Source organism: Etheostoma spectabile, chromosome 14 (assembly GCF_008692095.1).
Source record: "Etheostoma spectabile isolate EspeVRDwgs_2016 chromosome 14, UIUC_Espe_1.0, whole genome shotgun sequence".
Taxonomy (NCBI): Eukaryota; Metazoa; Chordata; class Actinopteri; order Perciformes; family Percidae; genus Etheostoma; species Etheostoma spectabile.
Genome location: NC_045746.1, coordinates 19,385,592 through 19,407,352, shown reverse-complemented (window position 1 = coordinate 19,407,352; position 21,761 = coordinate 19,385,592). Strand labels below are relative to the sequence as shown.

Genomic DNA, 21,761 nt, shown 5'->3' with positions numbered 1-21,761 from the left:
TGTGACAAACATGCAAAGGAACAGGAAATGAGGAAGGGGGCAAACACTTTTTCACACCACTGTATATGTAATTTTTTTCTGTTGGGTCCTCACTCATGCTGGCTCCAGAAATTGAAAATGTAAGTGTTTGTGTGTATTCATGACAGAGCTGCAATTAACCATTATAATCACAATCAATCAATTAGTTGTTTGGTTTATAAAATATCAGAAAAGTTTAAAAAAAAAGGCTGTTACAAATCTCTACAACCTAAAAGTGACATTTTCAAATGTCTTATTTTGTTTAACGAACAGCACAAAATCCAAAGAGTTTCACTTGAAATTTGATTGGATTATTTACACTGAGCTACTTTAAAACCATGACCATAATTCAAGAGAATATGAATATTTCTTTATTAATTCAACACAATTTTACATTTTCTCTTTACATATAGACTGTGTTGCAACAATAATAGTGCTGTGATTTTATTTATTTCTTGTTACAAAAAACAGGTGTTACTAATGGCATGTTCTGTCAGCCAATTTGCCATTTGTCCATGAAGATTAAATCTAAAGTAATTCTCTGTTTAAAAAAAGGCATAAAAAGGTCCCAGCATTCCCAGTTTGGAGGAAAAGTTGGCAAATAAGTACTTCAGCTATTTAGTGCAAAGGCCCAGCTGACATTTTGGACAAACAAATACCAAACACAATGCGGTGATATGAAAGGAAAATGATAAAAGTGCTAATTTGAAATCAGTCAACTTTGGCTCTGTGAGTTTGGAAGATGATTAAATTCATGATCCTAAATCGTAATTCCAAAACGTAATCACAAAGCTGATAAATTAGATTTGTGGTATCTTTGTCATCCAACCTGTTTACCAATGACAAAGGCTTCTGCAGAGTTCATATGGGGGGGGGCAATCATATACAGTACTTTTTTTATTTTTGTTACTCTTCAATGTCCAAGTGGAACCTTTCTGATTCATAGACACCCACAAGTCTTAACCACCATGTTCCGGTGTTTTTTCAAGATGACGTTGTTGTTGTCGTCATAAAAGAGGACAGAGATGGGGCTCAGCTTGGTGGGGGCGCAACACGCCTTAGGAACCTTGTCAGGCTTCAAGAGGTGGACCTGTAGCAGCAAAGAGCGATACAGTTACAATTCAGATATTTGACTAAATACCTTATCCTACTCTGAGCAGTGGTGGAAGAAGTACTCCTGTAGTGGTCCTGCATTCAAAATACTACTTAACTGAATGTTCAGTATACGTATTATCAGTAAAATGTACTTTTAGTATTAAAAGAAGAAGTAAAAAAGGCTGGTGATGCAGATGATCATGTAGGACAGAGGTGATCAGAAAAGGGGTAGTATGTATGTACAGTATGTGTTGAGTATTTATCTACTTTTGGTTTACTTTCTAGTGGAAACTGTCCATGGTGAGATGCTTAAATGTCAGGATGAAGCAACAGGGCGTCAGGTGGGTTGTCTCTGTACTGACCACTTGCTGGATGAGGGCGTGGTTAGTGGCGTTCATGCAGGCGCCCAGAGGATAAAAACACTCTCCATCACAGTAGTAAGCTGAATATCCAGTGGGGGCCAAAACCCAGTCCTGAGCAGAAAAGCAAAACCTTAATCTCTTCAGAAATATTACTGCCATGTAATATGACATTAAACAAGGAAGGATCAATATTTCAACTTCCAATAAGACATGGGTCTTTCTTTAATCAAACTTCTGAGAGCTAATGTGAATGGACTTCTACTTAAGTAGATTTCACAAGGCATCTTTTTTAAGTGTTCAACCCATGTTTCAATCACATGGTAAAAATCCCTTCACAAATTATAAAGTCTGGAAAATGATTATATTATGTTAAAAGCAGATTGAACAATGATACTGATCTTGTATGCAAGAAGTGAATGGAAATCTAAATTAATAAAACTCGATGAAAAGAGCTAAACTGACTTAAAGCTGAAACATAAATGAACAATCCAAGAAGTTGAATTCAGAGCTGACCTTCCATCCCAGGTCACTGAAGCTGACGTAGAGTTCATGTTTTTTACAGGGCTGACCTCCGTTGTTAGCAGGACTCAGATCTGAACAAAGAAGAAAAAACGTTTAGCAAGATCAAGGTGAATAATTCGCTTTAAGACTACAATTTCTATATTTGAATGTTTTCCAGATGAAGTTCACGAGCCACAATCTCACTGATATGTATCATATCTCACGGAGGTTGGGTTCCCTTGAATTACATTTCACTTTAATCAATTATTAACATCTGTATACTAAGAAATCAGTGTAATTTCTTCCTTTAAGTGATTTCTTCATAGATTTTATGAGCTGAATTAATTAATAACTATTCCCCTAAGGAACATTTTATATAGAGATATACAGATACATATCTTTTAATAATCCCCAAACATTGTAAGAGACAAACAACTGGGGAGAGTGTATTGAAGTAACTTTAAAGCATCAACTTTAAGGCTCTAATCCCACAAACCGTGGGCCGCTGGAACCTTACTATGGATGCTGGGGACTGGGAGGTCGTATTTGGGTTTCTTCTTGCGGGGATGTGGCTTGACAGCTCGTGGCGGCCGACACGGGACCTGACTCTCCCTGAAGAAGGTCACCATGAAGGGCTGTTTGGAGCGAGGGCCCCTGCGTCCGACCAGCCCAATCCAGCCTGCAGACAGGGAGCGGTCTGGGAGAGGGAACAGAAACATGAATAGAGTTTTGCAGCGGTTCAACGTCTTTAAAAAAATCTTGGTGTCAATCACCCAGTTAGCACATTACACCAATTAAAGGAGGATTTTGATGGTTCTGTGTAGTGCACACACCCTCTTCTGTCTCCACATAGAGACGTATGCCCAGGTTGCTGCGAGGGTGGAGGAGCCAGTGATTGGAGGCCGAGGTGACGTCGAAGGCCAGCCAGCCCTCCTGTCCTGCAGGCACCGACTGCATGTCCAGCAGCACCAGCTCTGGCTCTCTGAGCAAAAAGACAGAAAATATTGTCAGTTTGATCAATCAGCTAAAAGTGAAAATCATGAATGTTTAAATAAAAGCAATGTATTGCATTTTAAAACAAAAAAAATGGTAAGCACACACCTAAATAATAATAATCCAATAGTTGATTTGAATATTTGACAGGATGTTACACTCCTTCTAGTCTATATCCTTTGATTGCGCCGGTGCTGCAGGAAATTCTGCCGGATGCATGCATTTTTCTGTTTCCTTCCGCTTTCTTTGTGTTGGAACTTTAAATTCGGTGGATTCATGAGGACTACTGTTGACTGCTCCTCAGATCTCTGCAGGGTAAACTGAGACAGCCAGCGAGACTCTCTGTCCAATCTGAGTTTTCTCTCGCACGACTATTGTGCGGAGTTTAGCGCCACCCATGACGATTCATGATGAGGATGCATATTTTCCTCCCATCCCCGAATGCTGTGAGGGGTAGCCAGACCTCCTTGAGCGCGCTTTGGAGGACGGTCTGGCAAAGTGAGACTACACTCTTTCACAATCAAAGCTGTTTGCAAAGATGCAATTTTGTCTCCACGGGCATTTTTTCTGTCTTCTCTCACCCTAAAAGCATTGGGAGTTGTCAAAGGTCAGACCCAGGATCTTTTAGGGGATTCACTGTTTTCCTCAAGTATACTTTATTGGGATAAACATTCACAAACACAGCTCGAAACCCTCTTAGCCTGTTTGAAGGATGGTGTTTTTTGCCACACCCAAACCCAACTCCCAAAAACGTAATTAAAATATCAAAGAAGAAACTGCAATGTTGCAATCTAAAGCACTGTAACAAAGATTGAATCTTTCATCTGGAAGAATAAAAATGTCTTGCTATCTGATTTTTTTCTTAGATAAGAAGAATATTTTCCAAACAAAGTTACAAACTACTTTGCAGAAAAAGAAGAAAAAAACAGCAAATAGAATCGGGGACAGAAAGTGTTTTGGTAACCTGTGTCTGGTCTCTCGCTGGATCTCGTAGACGGAGATATGCAGCGTCCGGTTGGCCCTCTGGCCCATCGTCAGGGTCTTATAGATGCGAAACTCTGCTGCCGTCACCGTCTCACCCTGAGGGAGGGGTGTCAGATCGAAACGAAACTCCTTCCAGTACGGACGAGGCTGCAAGAGGTCACGCTCCTGCTCCACTGCAGAGAGAGAGAGAGAGGGGTAGAGAGAGAGAGAGAGATTTCTGTTAGACATTTCAACTAGAAAATATGCAAACAGTGCTTCAAGTGTTCACACACAAATCACTGACAGAAGGCAAACATGTCAAACACTGGTATTTACATGAAGGCTAATAGGTTGATAGATGAACAGTATATAATAGATTGATTAAAAAGTTCTATTGTCTTTAAATTAACCCCTTACATACTGAAAAGATCAGCTGTGCAGTTTAGTCAGAGAGTCTGGTGAATTGTGTCAGATACAGAGAGCCGTGAAATTCAGATTGGGAAAGTTTTAGTTCAAAGCTGATGTAAGATGAGAAAATGCTGCAACTGTGAGAGTGAAGGTGGAGGAGAGGAGATCACTGGGAGATGAGTCAGTGACACAAAGGGAGGAGAACAGTGGTGGAAGACTTACTCAGCAAAACTAGCAATACAACTAAAAATACTACAATACAAGTCCTGTGTGTAGTCCAACTCACTGCAGTAAAAGTAGAAACCAGATATAGTGTAAGTACAAACTAAAATAATAGTAAATAAAGTAAAAGTAGTAGTCATAATCTTTTATTATATTAATGATGATTATAAGTGATGCTTAATGTTTAAGTAGAATTTTAGCTTTAACTGTTGTGTAGTTCAGTCTATGTAAATACATCATTTATAAGCTGATTCTGTGAAGTAAATAGTTAGTAGCTATCAGAAACAGTGGTGGAGCAAGAAGTCCAATATCCCCCTCACAATTTGTTGCTTTTACACTTTTTTTTTGGTTTTTTGAACAAATTAACAAAACTTCTCAACTCGGCACAGTTTAATCATAGTAGCAACAAAATAGAAGTGTTTGTTCATTCTCACAGAAGAAAAAATACACACATACATATATATATATATATATATATACATATATAAATATATATATATATATATACAGTATATATATATATATATATATATATATATATATATAAATTCCACACCAAGTTTTACCCTGCGCCAGTTCTGAGATTTATTTACCCTAAGAAGATTTATGAGGCGTGTACGCTCTTTTTCTCCAACATCCTGCATCACACTCCACTGAACAGCATGAAGGGGTAATGCCTTGCTCAGAGGCACCTCAACAGCTGCTGCTGACAGAGCGGAAAACATGCCGTGTTCCACGCTAACTCTGCCAAAACTTTGAAAAACTGACTGAAACTTTGTACCGATGTGGACTTCCTGTTAAATAACAACACCCAATCCAAACATTAAAAAGAAACACAGGGGTATGTACATGTGTGTCCTTGTGGAACCCCGCAGGGACACGAAACGGATCTGGTCACTTGGGTTTTGCTGCATGCATGCGCACACACACACACACACACACACACACACACACACACACACACACACACACACACACACACACACACACACACACACACACAACCATAGTAATTAGAGACACTTAGTGCCATGAACCACAGCAGCTGCTCAGCACACACACCACTAATTGCAGCCCTGCCTGGTATTTTTAGAGTCGCTCCCTCCACAGCAGTATTTTCATCTTGATTTGGACCGTTTGCTTTTTTTTTCTAGGTGTGTGTCAGTGGGGCCTTTAATTCTAACCAGCTGTGTCTTCCCATTACATATGCGTAGGAACACACACCCATGCCTGTTTGATTCAACTTACATGAACTACACACATTGATTAGATTAGTTTCAGAAACTACGTTGATATAGCATATCTGCGGAGTCTCAGGTGACAAATGCAAAAGCTTGAAGGAAAAATACTGTTAACAACATACAGGCAGTGATGGAATGTAACTAAGTACATTCCACAAGTATCATACTTACAGTAAGTACAGTACAGTTTGAGGTTCTTGTGTTTATGTAATTCCATTTCATGCTACTTTATACTTCGAGTCTACTACATTTGGGTTTCAAATATTGCCCTATTTTTAGTAATTAGGCTATATTTGACAGCTTTAGTTAGTTTTCAGAGTCATATTATTATTACAAGATACATTTCAGCTAAAGAATTTTGACAATAGACTTTGCTTCCCAGCAGTAAATAAAAGTAGCTCCAGCTTTAACAGCTGCAACATTAAAGTGATGATATGTATAAATCTGAAACGGGCAATTCTGCATAATGAATGCTTTTACTTGTGTTACTTAAAGTACAATTTGATAATAAAAAATACTGACTCTTTACTAAATTAAGATTTTGAATCCAGGGCTTTTACTTACATAACAATATATATTTATTTTTTTAAACGATATTGCTACTTTAATTATTTAGGTTGCATGCAAGTTAAATGCAAACAGTGAATGCATGCTACAGATTAATTTCATGTCCTCTGGGTCTGTGTGATGTGTTCAGCTACGCTTCTGTGTAGATTCAATGAAAGGTCTTCATGACTAAATAAAAGCTTCACCATTTGAAAGGAAACCCTGGCGTTTGCTGTGGGTCACTGTTAAAAGCATGAGTCACTTTTTGAGTCACCTTTGTTTACAACATTGTGGCTTTTTGGAGGATGAAATGCTGTGTTTCTGCAGTGTTGACTGATTCATTTAATGGTATATTTTATTCTCCAAAACAGAAGAGAATTTCCAAAAGTAAACCCTTCATTTGATGTGAGTTCTTTAGAGACCCAGAGCACAGAGAGCAGATGATGTTTCCCACGGCAAACTGGGCGCAGATCACCATCCCATTCCAGAGGAGCTGGAGGAAGGAAGCCATTGAGAAGAGGATGTTTAACTTTTATGCTCTGACAGATAGGCATCAGTCAGGCTACTGTGTGGTTTGGGAGGAAGCACAAACACTCACACCGGATTTGGGTGGCAATGTTTAACAGTATTATTAATATTTGGATAAGTGAATTATTGTTTTTTTTTTTTTTAAATAATCTGCTGTTGATTGATTGTCGAACAAACTATCCAAAACCCTAAAATATTCAACAACAACAAAAATAATTCATATATGACAACAAACGAAAATCCTCATAGTTTAGAAGCTGGTACCAGGTATTTCTTACTTTTATTTTTCCTTGAAAATGTCATAAACGACTAATCAGTCATTCAAATTGTTGGCAAAAATGTTCATGTTGATGGACTGATGAATTAATCAACTTATAGTTTAAGGTCTGTATAAAGTATCGCCAATTATATCAAATTATGTATGGACCACATCACTCAAATTCACTGAATACAGACAATTTAAATATAGAGAATCAATTACTCCCACTTTTTAAGCACTAGTATGATGTGTTGAAATGTTTGAGACCATATTGTTGTAATCTTTATGTTTTTTCCTTTAAGTCATGGTTCTGAGATAGCTTGTATCTTCTCGGTTGACTGGTGAACAGTCAGAAACCTCTGTAGAATACAGATCTAAACCAGGTGTCTCCAACCTTTCTCCACCTGAGGACTTTAAAATATCAAAAGTGGCCATGAGCTACTTGCATCACATCGCTTAGATTTATTTACATAAAACACATAAGATCAGTGAAGCTACTGTTTGTTGAAAATGCAAAACCCAAAGCTTATGAATAAATCATAACTTCACATCAAGGTTTGTGACTATTTTACACTTCTTTAGCCCACATAGTTAGCTACATCAATGAAAAAATTCCCATCAGAGTCCAAGAAAAAAATACAACTTTACACGTCAATGGCCCACAAAGTTAGCTACCTCAATTTTAATATTGTGGTAATTTTGTGTCTCAGTTTGTCAACCTATTAGTGAGCTACTGGAAACCTGCTCGCGAACTACCAGTAGCTCTCGAGCTACTTGTTGGAGACCCCTGATCTAAACTGTTCTGGTTATGTTAACTAGTTATATTTTATCATCAATCCCTATCCATCATCCTTCGAGAGATCTTCTCAGTGCTACTGTGCGCCGCTCAGCCCAGTTTGGCTGCAGCAGCTGCAGAGTGAGGCTGGTAGATTTAGGAATGCTGGGTTGAAATGGAAACCTACCAATATAGTTCAGCCATGCTGACATTGGTTTTAATCCTCTCTGTGGGGGTGAATGTTTGAGGAAAATTTGCAGAGCGGAGAATCTAAAATGGTAGCATTGACATGTCACTGTCAGTGTCATCAAGTTCACACACGGTGTAATTTCATTTGAGTTTTCATGTTGTAGTCAAACCACAAAGTAAAAACCTGCTCCGTAACTTAAAACTGATGATTCAAAAGTAAGGATAAAGGAATAGTTTAACATTTTGGGAAATGCACTTATTTGATTACTTGCCAAGAGTTTGATGAGAAGATTGTAACCACTCTCACGTCTGTCTGTTAAATACAAAGTTGCTGCCTGTTAGCTTAGCACAAAGACTTAAAGGGATACTTCAAAGATTAGCAATAAACTTTGCGTCAGTAGAAACCCGGTAGTATTTTCGAAAGACTAGATATTGTGGGACTGGAAAAAAGCAGCTGAAGATGCAAAAATTGTCATTTAGCGCCATCGGAGGCTTTTTTGCCCAAAGGCTATGAACTACAACCAGCTAGTTCCGCATGTTTTCAACCCACCCATAGGGGGTGGGACTGTCACTAGCCGGTGCAAGTCGAGTGTCAGCCTTCATGAAGCTACGCGTCGCTAACAGTCTTTCTCTTTTCAGCAGCAAATTTGCAATTATGTGTATTCAAACTACCGCACATGTGTACCACCAAGATACGTTGGTACAGATCGGAGAACATGCAGGAAACTTTATTACAGACGGAATACTCGACACACTACGCAAGCTTCTCCTGCTACGGGGATCAGCACCTCCGCCAGCGGTGTTTCTCTGTGCCGCAAGGGGACAAGGCCAGGAGTATGATCTATATGGAAAGCTAACGCTAGCCGGCCACCTGTCCCATCAATCCTGCTTGCAAGTGTCCACTACATCCAAGTTCAACAAAACTCCCAACGCAAGTTCAGACACAGCTGGGTTTTTGTTCTTATGGAAACATGGCTTAACAACAGCCTTCCAAGAAGATAGAGATGCTGCTCTGTCGGGTAAGACTCATGGAGGTGGGCTGTGTTGACACGGACTGGTGCAGAAATGGGGCACTCGTATCCAACTAACTGCTCACCGCTGGTGGAGTTTGTGACTGCTAAATGCAGACCATTCTACATTACACGCAAATTCACGGCTGTGTATTATAAACCGTTTTTTTTTTAGATATATAGGGCGATACATATATATATAGGGCGGTCGTAGCGGCGGGTGGGGTCTGGGTCACCCCTGCAGACCCAAGATGGACAAGATCTCCTTCTGCATCTCTTTGGGTTGGGAGAGGACTCGTAGGAAAGCGAAGAAAGTGCATTCTGGGAGTTGTTGTCTTTCATCCACATGAGCCAAAAAATACATTTTCTGGCTTTTCTCTGTCTAGAAGGCACCAACATCTAAAGAATTTTCACATTTCTACTACATTAAATGACCCAATTTAATACTTATTCATCTTTCCAGCGGTGAACTATCCCTTTAAGAGAGAAACAGCTAGCCTAGCTCTTTCCAAATGTAAGAAAATATACCTAACAATACATTTGAAGCTTACTAATTAACACAATATATCTTGTTTGTTTAAGTGTGGTTTTACGTTGGGTTATATAATGGAATATGTCTCTAGGAAGTCACTGCATCCGACCATAAAATAGACGGAAACATAACCCCCCTCTAGCACTTCTAGGCTTACCTGTTATTTTTTACGTATTAATGTTGTAGCCGCTGTTCTGTTTATATGTGCTCCCTATCAACATGTGCTACTTAGCAGTTCTGCACATGCATGGGAGCATTATTTAATAGGGGATTTGGTCTTTCAAAATATGCTACCTCTGAATAAACATATGATCCACATTTTCTTGTAGTAGGCTAGATTAATAATAAAAAATAGAAATAGAAAAATGAATAATACTGAGGGAAATACACCAAAACACATATGGTATCATTTTTCACCAAGGCAACATTTATGTCAAGTTGGGGTGGAGCTAATTTTAACTACAATACTCCATGTTACAAGTTGGTAGTACAATAGGATATACAATTTATGATTTTTGGAAACTCATTATATGCATATGTTACTAGTTCAATAATATACTATTTTTAAGTAATTATAGGTTTTCTGTTTAAAATTTTAATCTGAAAAGTAACTAGTAGGCTAACTACAGCGGTCATGTAAAGTGTAGTGGAGTAGGCTACTGCTGCAGCACTTCCTGTGTGCCCCTTTCTCTCCAGGGATTATCTACCCAGTGGCGGGTGTTAAGTAACAGAGTACTCACCCAGGTTGACGAAGCTCATCACGGTGTCGGCCTCGCTGACCACCGTGCCCAGAGGTGGTGTGTGGGTGCTGAGGGTGGGCAGGACTGCATGGCTGACCTGAGCCAACCTTTCTGCCCCTCCAAACCTCCCCATCCCGGGTCCGTTTAAAATGATTTCATTCCCTTCATCCTCCCCATCAGCCGACATGGCGTGGTACAGGTCCAGCATGAAAAGTGGTGCAGAGGAGGGCGGTCGTAGCGGCGGGTGGGGTCTGGGTCGCCCCGGCAGACCCAAGATGGACAAGATCTCTTTCTGCATCTCTTTCTTCTCGCGGCCGCTGAGCCGTCTGAAGCTGGAATGGACCAGGCCCTCGGCCTGCTGGCTCCACAGGGACAGACCGAGCAGGAGCAGCAGGAGCAGGGTCCTCGGGTGGAGGAGAGGCTGGCGGGGCCTGGAACTGGATCTGCTCTGTAGGACGCTGCTGCTGCTTTTGCTCATGTGCGGCTGTTTCATTTTGCTGCAAAGACAAGAGAAGCTGTGGGAGACTGCTGGTGTTTCTTCTTCTCTGCTGACAAATAAAAAAAATATGACCTCACAAATGGTCAGCTTTTCTTCTTGCCTTTATTCAGTTTATCTTCCCTCCAGTGTGTCCAGACTGACAACCACAGTGTTTCCTACTCACTCCAGTTTGTCCCCTGGTTTCAGACAGATGCTGATTTATGCCTGATGTGTTTAGAGGACAGCTGGCTCTGGACGGGACGTGTTTACCGTCCTAAACTGCCTCTGTTTATCTCTCCCTCCCCCTTTAGCCTTCCTCTCCCTCTTCTACCTTCTCTAATCTTGAAGGAAAAAAAAGGAAAAACTCCTCACCCCACTGATCCACTTCTCTCTCACCTCTCAGTCGTGCACCAGAAGAAACAGAGATAATGAGAGTGAGGGCATAATTACAAGCTTTTTCAATGTGTTTTGAATACAGACAAACTAGCCCCTGTGGAAGACTGGTCTTCGCTTTGAAGTAGTTAACTTGGAGGATGGAAAGCAATTTCAGTGATGAGCAGGTACCCCGGAGATTGGAGTGAAATTGGAGAACTGTGTCATCAGGTTTGCTCCCAATCCTCCATGGCCACACAAGGAAATAAAGTTCACACCTGCAGTGAGTCAACGTTCAAATAAATACCTCCTGAGAATGATCTGCTGTGGAGCAACCATTGCTGGAAGCTTTTATCCAGTCATCCTTGAGTGCTTAATCATCCATTCATGACCGCTCCCCACCCACACATCTCTAGGGTTCCAGATGTCTTTCTTAATCCAATTTATAAAAACGATACCTCTAGGAAATTGTTTCCTGATTGTAATCCTTTGAGGAGGTTTCTTCTAGTTCTTGTGCACACTAACAGCAGAGCTGTGCAGCAGTGAGAGTGTACCCCGCACATGAAGAGTGTAACAGTTGTTCGTAACCAGGAGGGAGTTTCCCTCCCAGCCTCCGCCTCTCGCCCTCTTTCAAGTCTTTAAACTTCTTTCTTCGGCTTCCATCCCATCATCACCCCTCCCAGTGGTCTCTTTGGGAGACCTCATCTCTCTTTCTCCTTCTTACCTCCACCCGTCTATCTTTTCATCTTCTCATGACTGCTTCCTTTCATAGCTACTCAACGTTGAGTCTCAAGCAGCTTGGTGGGAAGTGCGCCAAGTGGCCTGATGCCTCGTTTAATAGCAGCAATTCTTAAATTCTTACATAACTGATTTGAAATGGATTTAACTTCTCTGTTTACCAAAACAAAAGGTAGTAACAAGTTTTCAGACAAGGTTTTTTTTTTAAGAAGAAAAGTTACTACCAATGAGCCGATAAAATACTTTAAAACTTAATTAATTTATCTTTTCACTTGCTCATTTTATTTTCAACTCCTTATTTTTCTTATTTTTCAGTGTAAGCACCCTGACAGGACTGTGTGGCCTCACCAAAGCCAACTTCTTCTATGAAAATACACTATCCAGCGTAAACATAATGTTAATTATCTATACTTTACTATGGCTATTGTATCACTGTATACATTTTGTAACAGTAGAAGTTACATTTCATGCTCATTTTAGCAGGCAAGCTAACGCCTACTACTTAAAAGTAGCCTATAGTATTTTACTTTTTGGACATTGTGCACAATCATTAAATCTACAAAAGGTTAACGATGACATAAAGTCAAAACAGACATAAAGATTTGGATAAGTTCTAAGCATCTATCACTTTATTCAGTTAATTTCCGATGCATAGGGGTATTCAGTTGGTTGCCAACCTCATCACTAGATGCCACTAATCCTACACACTGCTGCTTTAAGTAAAATAACTGATCACTTCTTCCACTAGAATACATACAGTATGAGAATCTCAAACATAATTGTCAAAGTCAATTTTAACTCCACAGATAGTTGGCCTCGAGCTTACATGAAACACTTCGTACTTGTACTCTGAAGTGGCATGTTTTGCGTACACTGTTTAACACTATTTCCTGTTGAGCCGTTCATTAGTTTACCTAACTTGCCCTTCAGCAAACACACTATGTGCATGTGTGTGTGTTTAAACCAAAAAGACTTTGGAGGGAAGAAATGACTAAAATATAGTAGTGAGGTTCAGCCCTGTGCCAGCCCGTGTTTGTGTACTCTTTTCTTCAAAGCGGCTTGGTACTTGTGGTCATGAATTTGAAAGGCATGAATAACACTGACCGAACCAAACTGACCGCGGTTCATTTTGTCCTGGCCGAAAGGGCGAGTCCCAAATGCGAGGAATTAACGCTCTGCCCACTTTGTTTTTTTTCGCTCTGCACGTCTGCAACTTGAGGAGGTTTTGTCTGATAATGGTCAGAGGAGTAAGAGAAAATGAAGAAGAGCTGGTGCTGGGACAGAGATGGAGTGAAGTAATGAGTGACAAAGAGGGAATGAAGGGGAGCAGAGTACCCTTAAAACCATATAAACCCAAGTGAAAATGAAAAATGGCATTCCTGAGAGACAGAAGTGGTGGAACAAAGCGAGGGCTGTCATCAGAGAGGGAAGTCTGGGATGACAGATGGACTGCAGGGAAGATGGCGTAGATGGACTGAGAGTGAAGAAATCAAGAAAATTCAACTGTGTGCAAGTTATTTTTTATGTTCTTCACAGAAAATGAGCCAAGGCCAATGAGTTTGAGTTAGAAGAAATAATAAATAACATTATTTTTCTTTGAGCAAACATTGAAAATGGGTCCCACGGACCCGAACACCACATAAGGGTGAAGTGAAGATCTAATGGGATGTCCTTATCTGTTACAGGATAATTATCTATAAAAACGTCCGGTCACTGAGACTGCGGTCTGTTGTCGGGCATGAGTGACTGTAGGCTGTAAACAAAATGACATCCATTTAGCTCATTCCAATCAAATAAAAAAACGATTAAAATCATACAAATGGGATCAAGAATAAATATGTGCATAATAGATTATTGCCGTGCCATGCCATGTCAGGCAGCGAAGCATGCAAACATACTCTAATTGCAAAAAACCTATGCTGGAAACTATCTCACCAAGACAAAAAACATGTTTCTAATCATGAAAAATATATGAATATAAAGTACCCTAAAATCTACACACAAACTTTAAAAGAATCTACTAAAAATTGAAATACTTCTACTTCTACTAATACTTCTAGTGTGCAAATCACACACTAAAATACTAAAAATATTCTTACAATGAAGAAATCCTATAGACAAAACAGCCAGCCCACATTCTCTATGGATTACATATTGCTATTGACTAATCTGACAACTATATTCTCAATTAATCGATTCATTATATAGTTTATAAAATGTCTCAAAATTGTGAAAATCCCAAGTTTAAAGAGTTCAAGTTGATTAAAATTTGGAAAAAAACAATAAATATTCAACTATCATAGAGGATGAAGACAATCATCATGTTAACTTCTGAAGTTTCTGGTAATTGGCCGATCGATTGACTAACCATTTCAGCTCTAATAGTGCCCCCGCATGTACATACACACACATGTTCACACACAATCACAGACATTTTCATATGTGCACAAATGCATAATAAAAAATTCAAAAAACTGTTTTACTGCAAGCATATTTTTTAATACAAAAACAGAACAAAAAAATTGTTTATAATTTCAGTTTTTTGTTTTCTTTTACACCATTGACTCCTCATCGTCACACTGAGAGTAGCACAGCATCAAAAGGTGGAGGACTCGTCTCCTGCGCCCCGAATCCCCCTCCCCTCAGAGACAATAAATAAATAAAAATCACCTTAAGATGTTTTCTTTCTTACTGTAATTTCATTAGTTCTTCATAAAGTTCATCTCTTACACTGAGATAACACAGAGACAACTCAGCACGTCAATGACAGACATTTGAAAAAAAGCCTAGAAGAAGAGATGGTGGGGAGGGACATGAGGGAAGAAACCTGCTCTCATTGGTCCGCTCGTCCCAGGTCTCTTGTCATTCATAATTGTAGTTCTCTCGCCACATGAAGGGCAAACCCCTTTGGTCATGGTCTGGGAATTGTAGTCATTAGCAAAAAAGAAAAATTAACAAACAAGGCTGCCACTGGAATCAGTGACCTAGTGAATGTTACAATGAAGTCGAAAACACACACAAATAATGTCAAAGAGCGGAGCGGACATTTCCTTGGTACAAAAAAACAAAACAAAAAACTGTTTCTTTAACCATAATACTAAATCACTTTCCGCCAATAGTGATATGACATGAAACTGAAAAATAAATAGATCTTTCTTTCAAGCTAGTTAACAATAGTACAACTGGATTATAAATTAACCAGAAAACACTAAGAAGAAAACAAAGAAATGACATTCGCAAATTAAAATTTTTGCATTCAGTGAATCAAGTCAATGACCTCTATCATTTCCTGTAACAATGACACACATTATACACACCACTGTGTGTGTTTGTGTATGTGTGTGTGTGTGTGTGTGTGTGTGTGTGCGCTGCGGGGCTGCTAAGGGCAACGCAGCGTAGACATTAAGGTGGAACTGCAGAGAAAGAGACAATAAGTGCATGCTGGTTGTCAAACTCGGTCAATAACTAATCGGGTTAGGTTACACATTGTATATTGTCAGTAATGTGATGTAAGTCGACTGTTACCATAAAAATAGTCCTTTCTATTGCCAGTTTGTGTTATTTGTGTGTTGGATTGTTATGCCGGCATGTGACAAAACCATACCGCCCTTTGCTGAAATGCACACATAAGGCTGATCTCAACGTTCCAGCGGTCAGGAGGAGTCTGCTCTGCGGTGTTTGTGTGTGTGAGTGTTTGCCCTCAGCTGCAGCAGCACCACCACTGCTACCGTCACCACCACCGACCCTCTGAGTCTGAGGTTAGCCGGTGTGTGTGTGTGTGTGTGTGTGTGTGTGTGTGTGTGTGTGTGTGTGTGTGTGTGTGTGTGTGTGTGTCGGACAATGCGTCCCGCCTCCTGAGCTCTCCACACGTTGTGTCTGCTTGTGTAGATCTGCTGAGGTGACGGTTTTTCTCACCAGCCCGTCCGGAGGAAGGGACTTGGCAGTCGTTGCATATTTTCTTTTTAAACTCATCGTTGAGGCATCTTGCCCACAAGCCAAAATAATGACCCACAATTCTTTTTTTTTCCTGAATGTCATTTGGGCTTTTGTTTTGTTTTTGGCGGTGTGGTGGTGGTGTGTCCCACTCCCTACCCCACCTCTGTGTATCTGTGTGTCAGTGTGGCATAAAGCAGTTTAAAGACTTTCTTTCTCTGACAGAAGTGTATAAGTAAGGCAGCATCACGTCAGGTCAGATGGTGTTTGGTTCCACACGGGTGGGGAACTCTTGAAAAATAAAGCAATAGACTGGAAGGCAAAATGGGGTCGCTTCTTAAAGGGGAAAAGTTAGTCTCGACCCCACAGATGCTGGCCTAGAACCACCAGACCAGAACTCTACTCCTCTTGTGCATGTTTTCAGTCCGTTTATGAGACCGGGGAAAGAGTGAGAAGGAGATTCACTCATCCTATCCATCTCTTTCTTTCCCCTTGGAAATGTCAGTCGTAGTGCACAAACTCTAGATAAGCCCTGTTAGACTTAGATTAGACTTTAGGTTAAAGAGCTGGTACACCCAAAATGCCCAATGATAGCAGTCCACCCTCTGTGAAACGGAGGAATATTGGTTCTGCTCCAGTTTCCCTGAGGCTGGTGTTATTTCTTCCCAGCCCCTGGGGTCTTTGGGCTGGGGGTCTTTTTGGAGATTGTGGGAATCTTGGAGGGTTTGGCCCCGGTACCGGGTCGGCGTGGGGTGTCCGAGGCGTCAGAGCAGACGGAACGGGCGTCCTGCAGCTCTGATGCGTCTGAGGCATCGCTACCGCGGCGACTGCTGGCTCTGCTGCCCGCCCGGCTGCCGGCTCGGCTGGTCGGCCCACTGGCTGTGGACGTCCCTCGCTTCGGATCTAGCAGGAAGACGGCGAAAAGAGATTAAAAGTGCAAAGAATCTGCAAACTATGTCTTGGTTTTGTCAAAAGCAAAGCATTCGTTTATAATGAATGACATGGTTTAAAGTTATTGCAGCATCATTTTTATTGCAACAAACCAGTGACATATCTCAACATCTACTCCATAGATTGGCACACCATTTTGTACAGACTTGTTCTAGAGCTGTGTCAGAACGCCATGAGGTTAACATTGTGACTTTAAATGAATGTCTTGACAACTATTGGACCAAAAGCCATGCCGTTTGGTAATAAGTTTGATGACCTTCAATCATCAGGTCTTTCATTTTTTAATATTACCTGCAAAACTAACAGCATTCCCATCAGCCTCAGCTTTTCTTTGGATTTTATCGCTAAATTAAATGTTGAATGTTAACTAGCTAAATTGTAGTTTCCCCACTGGGGATCAACAAACAGTATACATTAATTAAAATGATAAACATGCTAACCCAACATGGTAAACATGATACATGTTAGCATTGTCTTTAGCATTTAGCTCAAAGCAACCTGTGTTTACAATTTAGCTTAAAGCAACCTACATCTGTATCTAAGCACAGGCTCCCAGAGCAGCTAGTCTGACATTCAGTGAACATAAAAGGAGTTTGCAGTACAAACGTGACCGTCGTCTCACCAGTTCGTGATGGTTTGCTGGCGTGTGGCGCTCCTCCGTTCTCTCCGGTTAGGGAGCCTCGGCTCGAGTGGAACGTCGGCCTCTTTAGTTTGGACCCCGACGTCGCGCCCTGCAGGAGAACACAGGACACATCAGCTGAGCATAACTGACCCTGGAGGTCACGTTACTGATATGCATCACATTAGATACACACTAGTAATGCAAACATGGCATCATCATACTCCTCAACAAACCAACAGCACATCACATATACATGGACACAACAAATGAAACCTATACAAACACAAAGGCATCCATGCAAGTTCTACAAATGTTACTGCGAAAGGTGTTATTTTCATCTTTTATATAAAAGAGAATAAAGCATTGATATAGAGCTGCAACTGATTATGTTGTATTATTGATTAATCTGCTGGTTATTTTCTTGATTAACCATTCATTCTATAAAACAGTGAAAACCTTTTAAACCCAAACATATTCAGTTTACTCGACATAAAACAACGACCAGCAGCAAATCAAAAGTGCAAATCAAGTGATAATTCCATGCAGGTTCATCCCTTCTGTCACATTGTCATTTACAATGTTTTTATAAAAATCCAAGTTATAGCTGTTTCAAATGACTTCATTGGTTATAAAACCAAACATTTTTGGCAAATGATTCTTTTGGTCAATCAATCAAAAAACTAATCACTTCATCAGCTAATTGCCACAACTCTACATTAAACAGGTAATTAGACTGCGGCGATAAACAAAATTATGTTTTACAATTATTTTCTGGACTAAATGTTAGTTTAGTTTGAACTGCTTTTGAATACACCGTTTATAATACATTCAAATGTCAAACTAAGACCTTGCATCTTTAAAATGTCATCTTTCAGGTTTTAGCACGACCACATCAGGTCGGAACATTTTCACAACCCTTAGGAGATGATGTAATCTTTAACTCAAACATGGAAACCAATGAAACCGCGGGCTCAAAGTTTTCCCATTACAGAACGGTGGTGAGTGGGAACCCGGGAGTGTGCGTTAGTGCTTTAGCGCGTTCAGTGGGGGTGGGGTTGGGCGGGACAGGTGGGTGGGTGGTTTAGGTGGGTGGGGTGAGTGTGTTACCTCGTGCCCAGGAGTGGTGTGGCTTTGACCGAGATCTGGGCAGCAGTGGCACTTGGCTGGCGTTGGAGTTTTACTGTGTGCCAGCCAGGGCTTGGCATAGTCACGCGAGTGAGTATTGGAGGACTGAAGGGTGGAAGGGAAGGGAGAAAGGAAGGAAGGAAGGAGGGAAGGAGGAATGATGGATGTATGGAAGGAAGGGTAGACGAGAGCAAAGCAGCAAAAGAAGGAAGCAAATGAAGGTGGGAGGGAGTTATGGAGGGTTGGGGAGCAGCGGTTGGATAGCGAGGAAGTGCAGCGCAGTGTATTTTTGTGTAAAGCAGATGATTTGATTTTCATTTTTTTGTTTTGTTTTTTAAATAGAGAACCCAACAATGCAGGAAGGACATTTTTGAAGGCAGGTTAGAAGGAATAGCAGGAACGAGGGGAACAGGCACAAAGATGAAAGACAAAACAAAGAAACAAGAACAAAAAAACAAAGAAATTCACAGTTAAGGATGTGGTGATTTTTGACAAGAGGAGGATGACAACAACAACTGCACAATGTATAACATAAACCCATAAAAACACACAAACACGCATACAAAATGCATTCAGTCGGTCTCTCTCTCTCATAAACAAACATAACAGTGCTGTTGCATCACTTACATCACATGACAACACTACTGACTACATGTAGTCAGGTTGACATGCCTATGAGTGTTTCTTTTTGCCTTTACAGCCTCGAACACACAACAAAGATGTGTGCGTCAGACAGAGAAGGTTGTTCCTTGTCTCTTTTTAGTCCCCTTTAATGCGTCTAAATGAGGAATTTAATAAATGATGGAAGAGTTTCGAGTGATCTTTAATTTTTCATGTCTCATTTCATTTTAATCTGCACAATCATGTTTGTCTCAGTGTTAAATAATGCTGTGTAAAGTGTCCTGTGTCATTTTCTTGACTTTGTTGAATTTGTCTTTAACCGTGTTGTCTTCTGTGTTTTATCTCAGTGTGAACAAAAGGCACCTGCAGGTTTTAAATGTATAACTGGTATAGAATTCAATTTTATTCACATAATTTTAAACCTGAGTAAGTTATCCGTTATCTTATTGAAGTCACTAAAGGTTGGTGTTCTGTAAAACTGATAAGATTCATAACAAACTAATATTCCTGTTCTGTCATTGATGCAGTGTAATGAGTGGACATGAAGCAGAGAAACCTTTCATTGTGTGTAGAAAATAATAAAAACCTAAAATAACTGGATTTCAGACACCGTTGTAGGTCAATAAAATTAGATCCTGCCTCAACTCTAAAATGTGTTCAGACTGACGTCAGCTCTTACCCTGGACGATGCAGAGGCTGTCGGTGTGGCGGGGGTGGAGGGAGCAGAGGGGAGGGAGGCGCCGCTGTGGGAGGCCGAGGAGGAAGAGCGGGTGGGCGAGGCGTTGCGGGAGCCCGGTTTGGAGCGTCGACCTCGGGAGCGGAAGGCGGCCAGACCCTGAGACGCTCCTTCAGGAAGGATGAACTTCTCCCTCAGCTCCAGGTTGGTGCGGCCACGAGCTGAAGAGAAACAGAGAGAGGAAAGACAAATGAGTTGGCTCGTTTGTGTCGGCTCACATTTTCCCTCCGGCAGGGGGCATCAGAGGCAGCGAGCAGAGTGAGGGAGAGAGTCAGTGCTTCCTTGGCTGCAGATATGAGTCAGTGCATGTGTCATATGAGAGTGCACGTGAGCAGGGGCAGTGTCTGGAGGGGTGCGTCGAGGGGTTCAGGGAGTCTTAAGTGCACTTTGGTTGACTTGTTTTTAAGGGGAGAGGTGAGTGAGAGTGTTTGGTTTGAGTGCAAAAGAAGGAGTAAATTAATCAATTTGATACGCAAAGAAAGTCAGCAAGTCATCCACGTTTGTGGAGACGTTTTGGAGACACACCGTCATCGCTGCAGACAAATTTATCAACCAACTCCAATCCACAGCTCGTAGTTCTCTTTTCAAATATTTTCTTGTTCATTGCCAGAATAAACATTTTCTGCACTACAGAGATTATTTTCTCAACAACTGAGAACTAATAAACTGCTCACAGATTATATATTTAAAGGAATAGTTCAACATTTTGGAAAAATATGTTCATTGGTTTTCCTCCCGAGAATTAAAGCTAACAAAAAGGTAATCATGGCAGCTGGCCAAAAACCAGTCCAGCACATATTCCATTGTACGTCCACAGTGGGGTGTATAGCGGGCAGATGGAATGTCTGGGTTTTTCTCCAGAATTAAGAAAAACTAATTCAAAATCTTAATGACATTCTCTCAACAGTATGTCATGTGACTCGCCTTTTTAAGATAAGACTGATAGATTTTTTTCTTTTAAATAACCTAATATTGTATTTTTGATTTATTTCAGTTTTTTAGCGGCCATTAAAGAACACCATTTCCCATAAATGGGACGAGTTCACAGGCGAGTCGAGGGACCTGGCTGTAACAGCAGGACAGAGAAGACTGGATGCTGTAGAAGTTTTTAATCAACGGAGAAATATTACTTTAGGATGGCCTAAGTACCCGCGTTAGAACATATTCATGGGTGTTGTAGTTTTTCTGTGCTCACTGAGTAATCGTTTACTTTATCAACATTTCAAAGGTTTTCTTTTCCAATAACAAGTGCTGTCATGGAAGCCAGTTTGTCTTAAGACTATGGAAAAGTAACTTCAGAAAGACCTATGACGGAAATACTAAATGAGAGAGTCACAGAAGCTTCTGGAACAGCGGCTAGCCCAGACGTGATGTCATGATGTTGGCTCTCCCAAAAAGTCGAACCATTCCTTTAAGCAACGGCAAGTGTCTCCAATTTTGTGAAAAATGTCTCACACACTTTCATTGCGTATTTGCTTAAAATATTTGAGGTTGGTGGGAGCAAAAAGCACAGCCTCTCTTCTCTCGTTTTTCAACAAGCTCTTTGAAATCATTTTCACTTCTTGCTGCAAAGGAGCATCTCAGCTGCTGTGAATACACAGTATGTGTATAAATGTATGTGGAGGTCATGCCTGGTTTATGCTTAGCAGGAGATAGCCCAAAGAGTCAGGGTTTCCCCCTTCTTCAAAAGACACTCAGCAGCATTCTCGTACAAAAAGTAGTGCAGCAGCCCCAGCAGACAACAACAAGCCTGGAGAAGCCAGCCACAAAGAGAGAGAGAGAGAGAGAGAGAGAGAGAGAGAG

At 40.7% G+C, this 21,761-nt stretch overlaps 2 protein-coding genes across 3 annotated transcripts in view; both read right to left on the bottom strand.

The window, feature by feature from the left end:
• Positions 1-373: 373 nt before the first annotated feature.
• bmp8a (bone morphogenetic protein 8a) overlaps positions 374-21,761 on the bottom strand; it is a 27,164-nt gene continuing 5,776 nt past the window's right edge. Inside the window, exons 2-8 of one of the 2 annotated variants that reach the window (XM_032535921.1) lie at positions 10,383-10,919; positions 3,934-4,126; positions 2,810-2,958; positions 2,494-2,673; positions 1,989-2,068; positions 1,476-1,586; positions 374-1,108 (exon numbers count right to left, since the gene is read on the bottom strand). In XM_032535921.1, the coding sequence (XP_032391812.1) occupies positions 959-1,108; positions 1,476-1,586; positions 1,989-2,068; positions 2,494-2,673; positions 2,810-2,958; positions 3,934-4,126; positions 10,383-10,875 (1,356 nt within the window). In that variant the 5' untranslated portion in view covers positions 10,876-10,919 and the 3' untranslated portion in view covers positions 374-958. Of the gene's footprint in view, positions 1,109-1,475; positions 1,587-1,988; positions 2,069-2,493; positions 2,674-2,809; positions 2,959-3,933; positions 4,127-10,382; positions 11,789-21,761 lie in introns of those variants that run through there. The other variant, XM_032535920.1, reaches the window with a different exon arrangement.
• LOC116702030 (microtubule-actin cross-linking factor 1) overlaps positions 14,496-21,761 on the bottom strand; it is a 15,297-nt gene continuing 8,031 nt past the window's right edge. Inside the window, exons 12-15 of the mRNA XM_032536094.1 lie at positions 19,902-20,119; positions 18,584-18,706; positions 17,477-17,585; positions 14,496-16,806 (exon numbers count right to left, since the gene is read on the bottom strand). Coding sequence (XP_032391985.1) covers positions 16,559-16,806; positions 17,477-17,585; positions 18,584-18,706; positions 19,902-20,119 — 698 coding nt within the window. The 3' untranslated portion in view covers positions 14,496-16,558. The remainder of the gene's footprint in view (positions 16,807-17,476; positions 17,586-18,583; positions 18,707-19,901; positions 20,120-21,761) is intronic.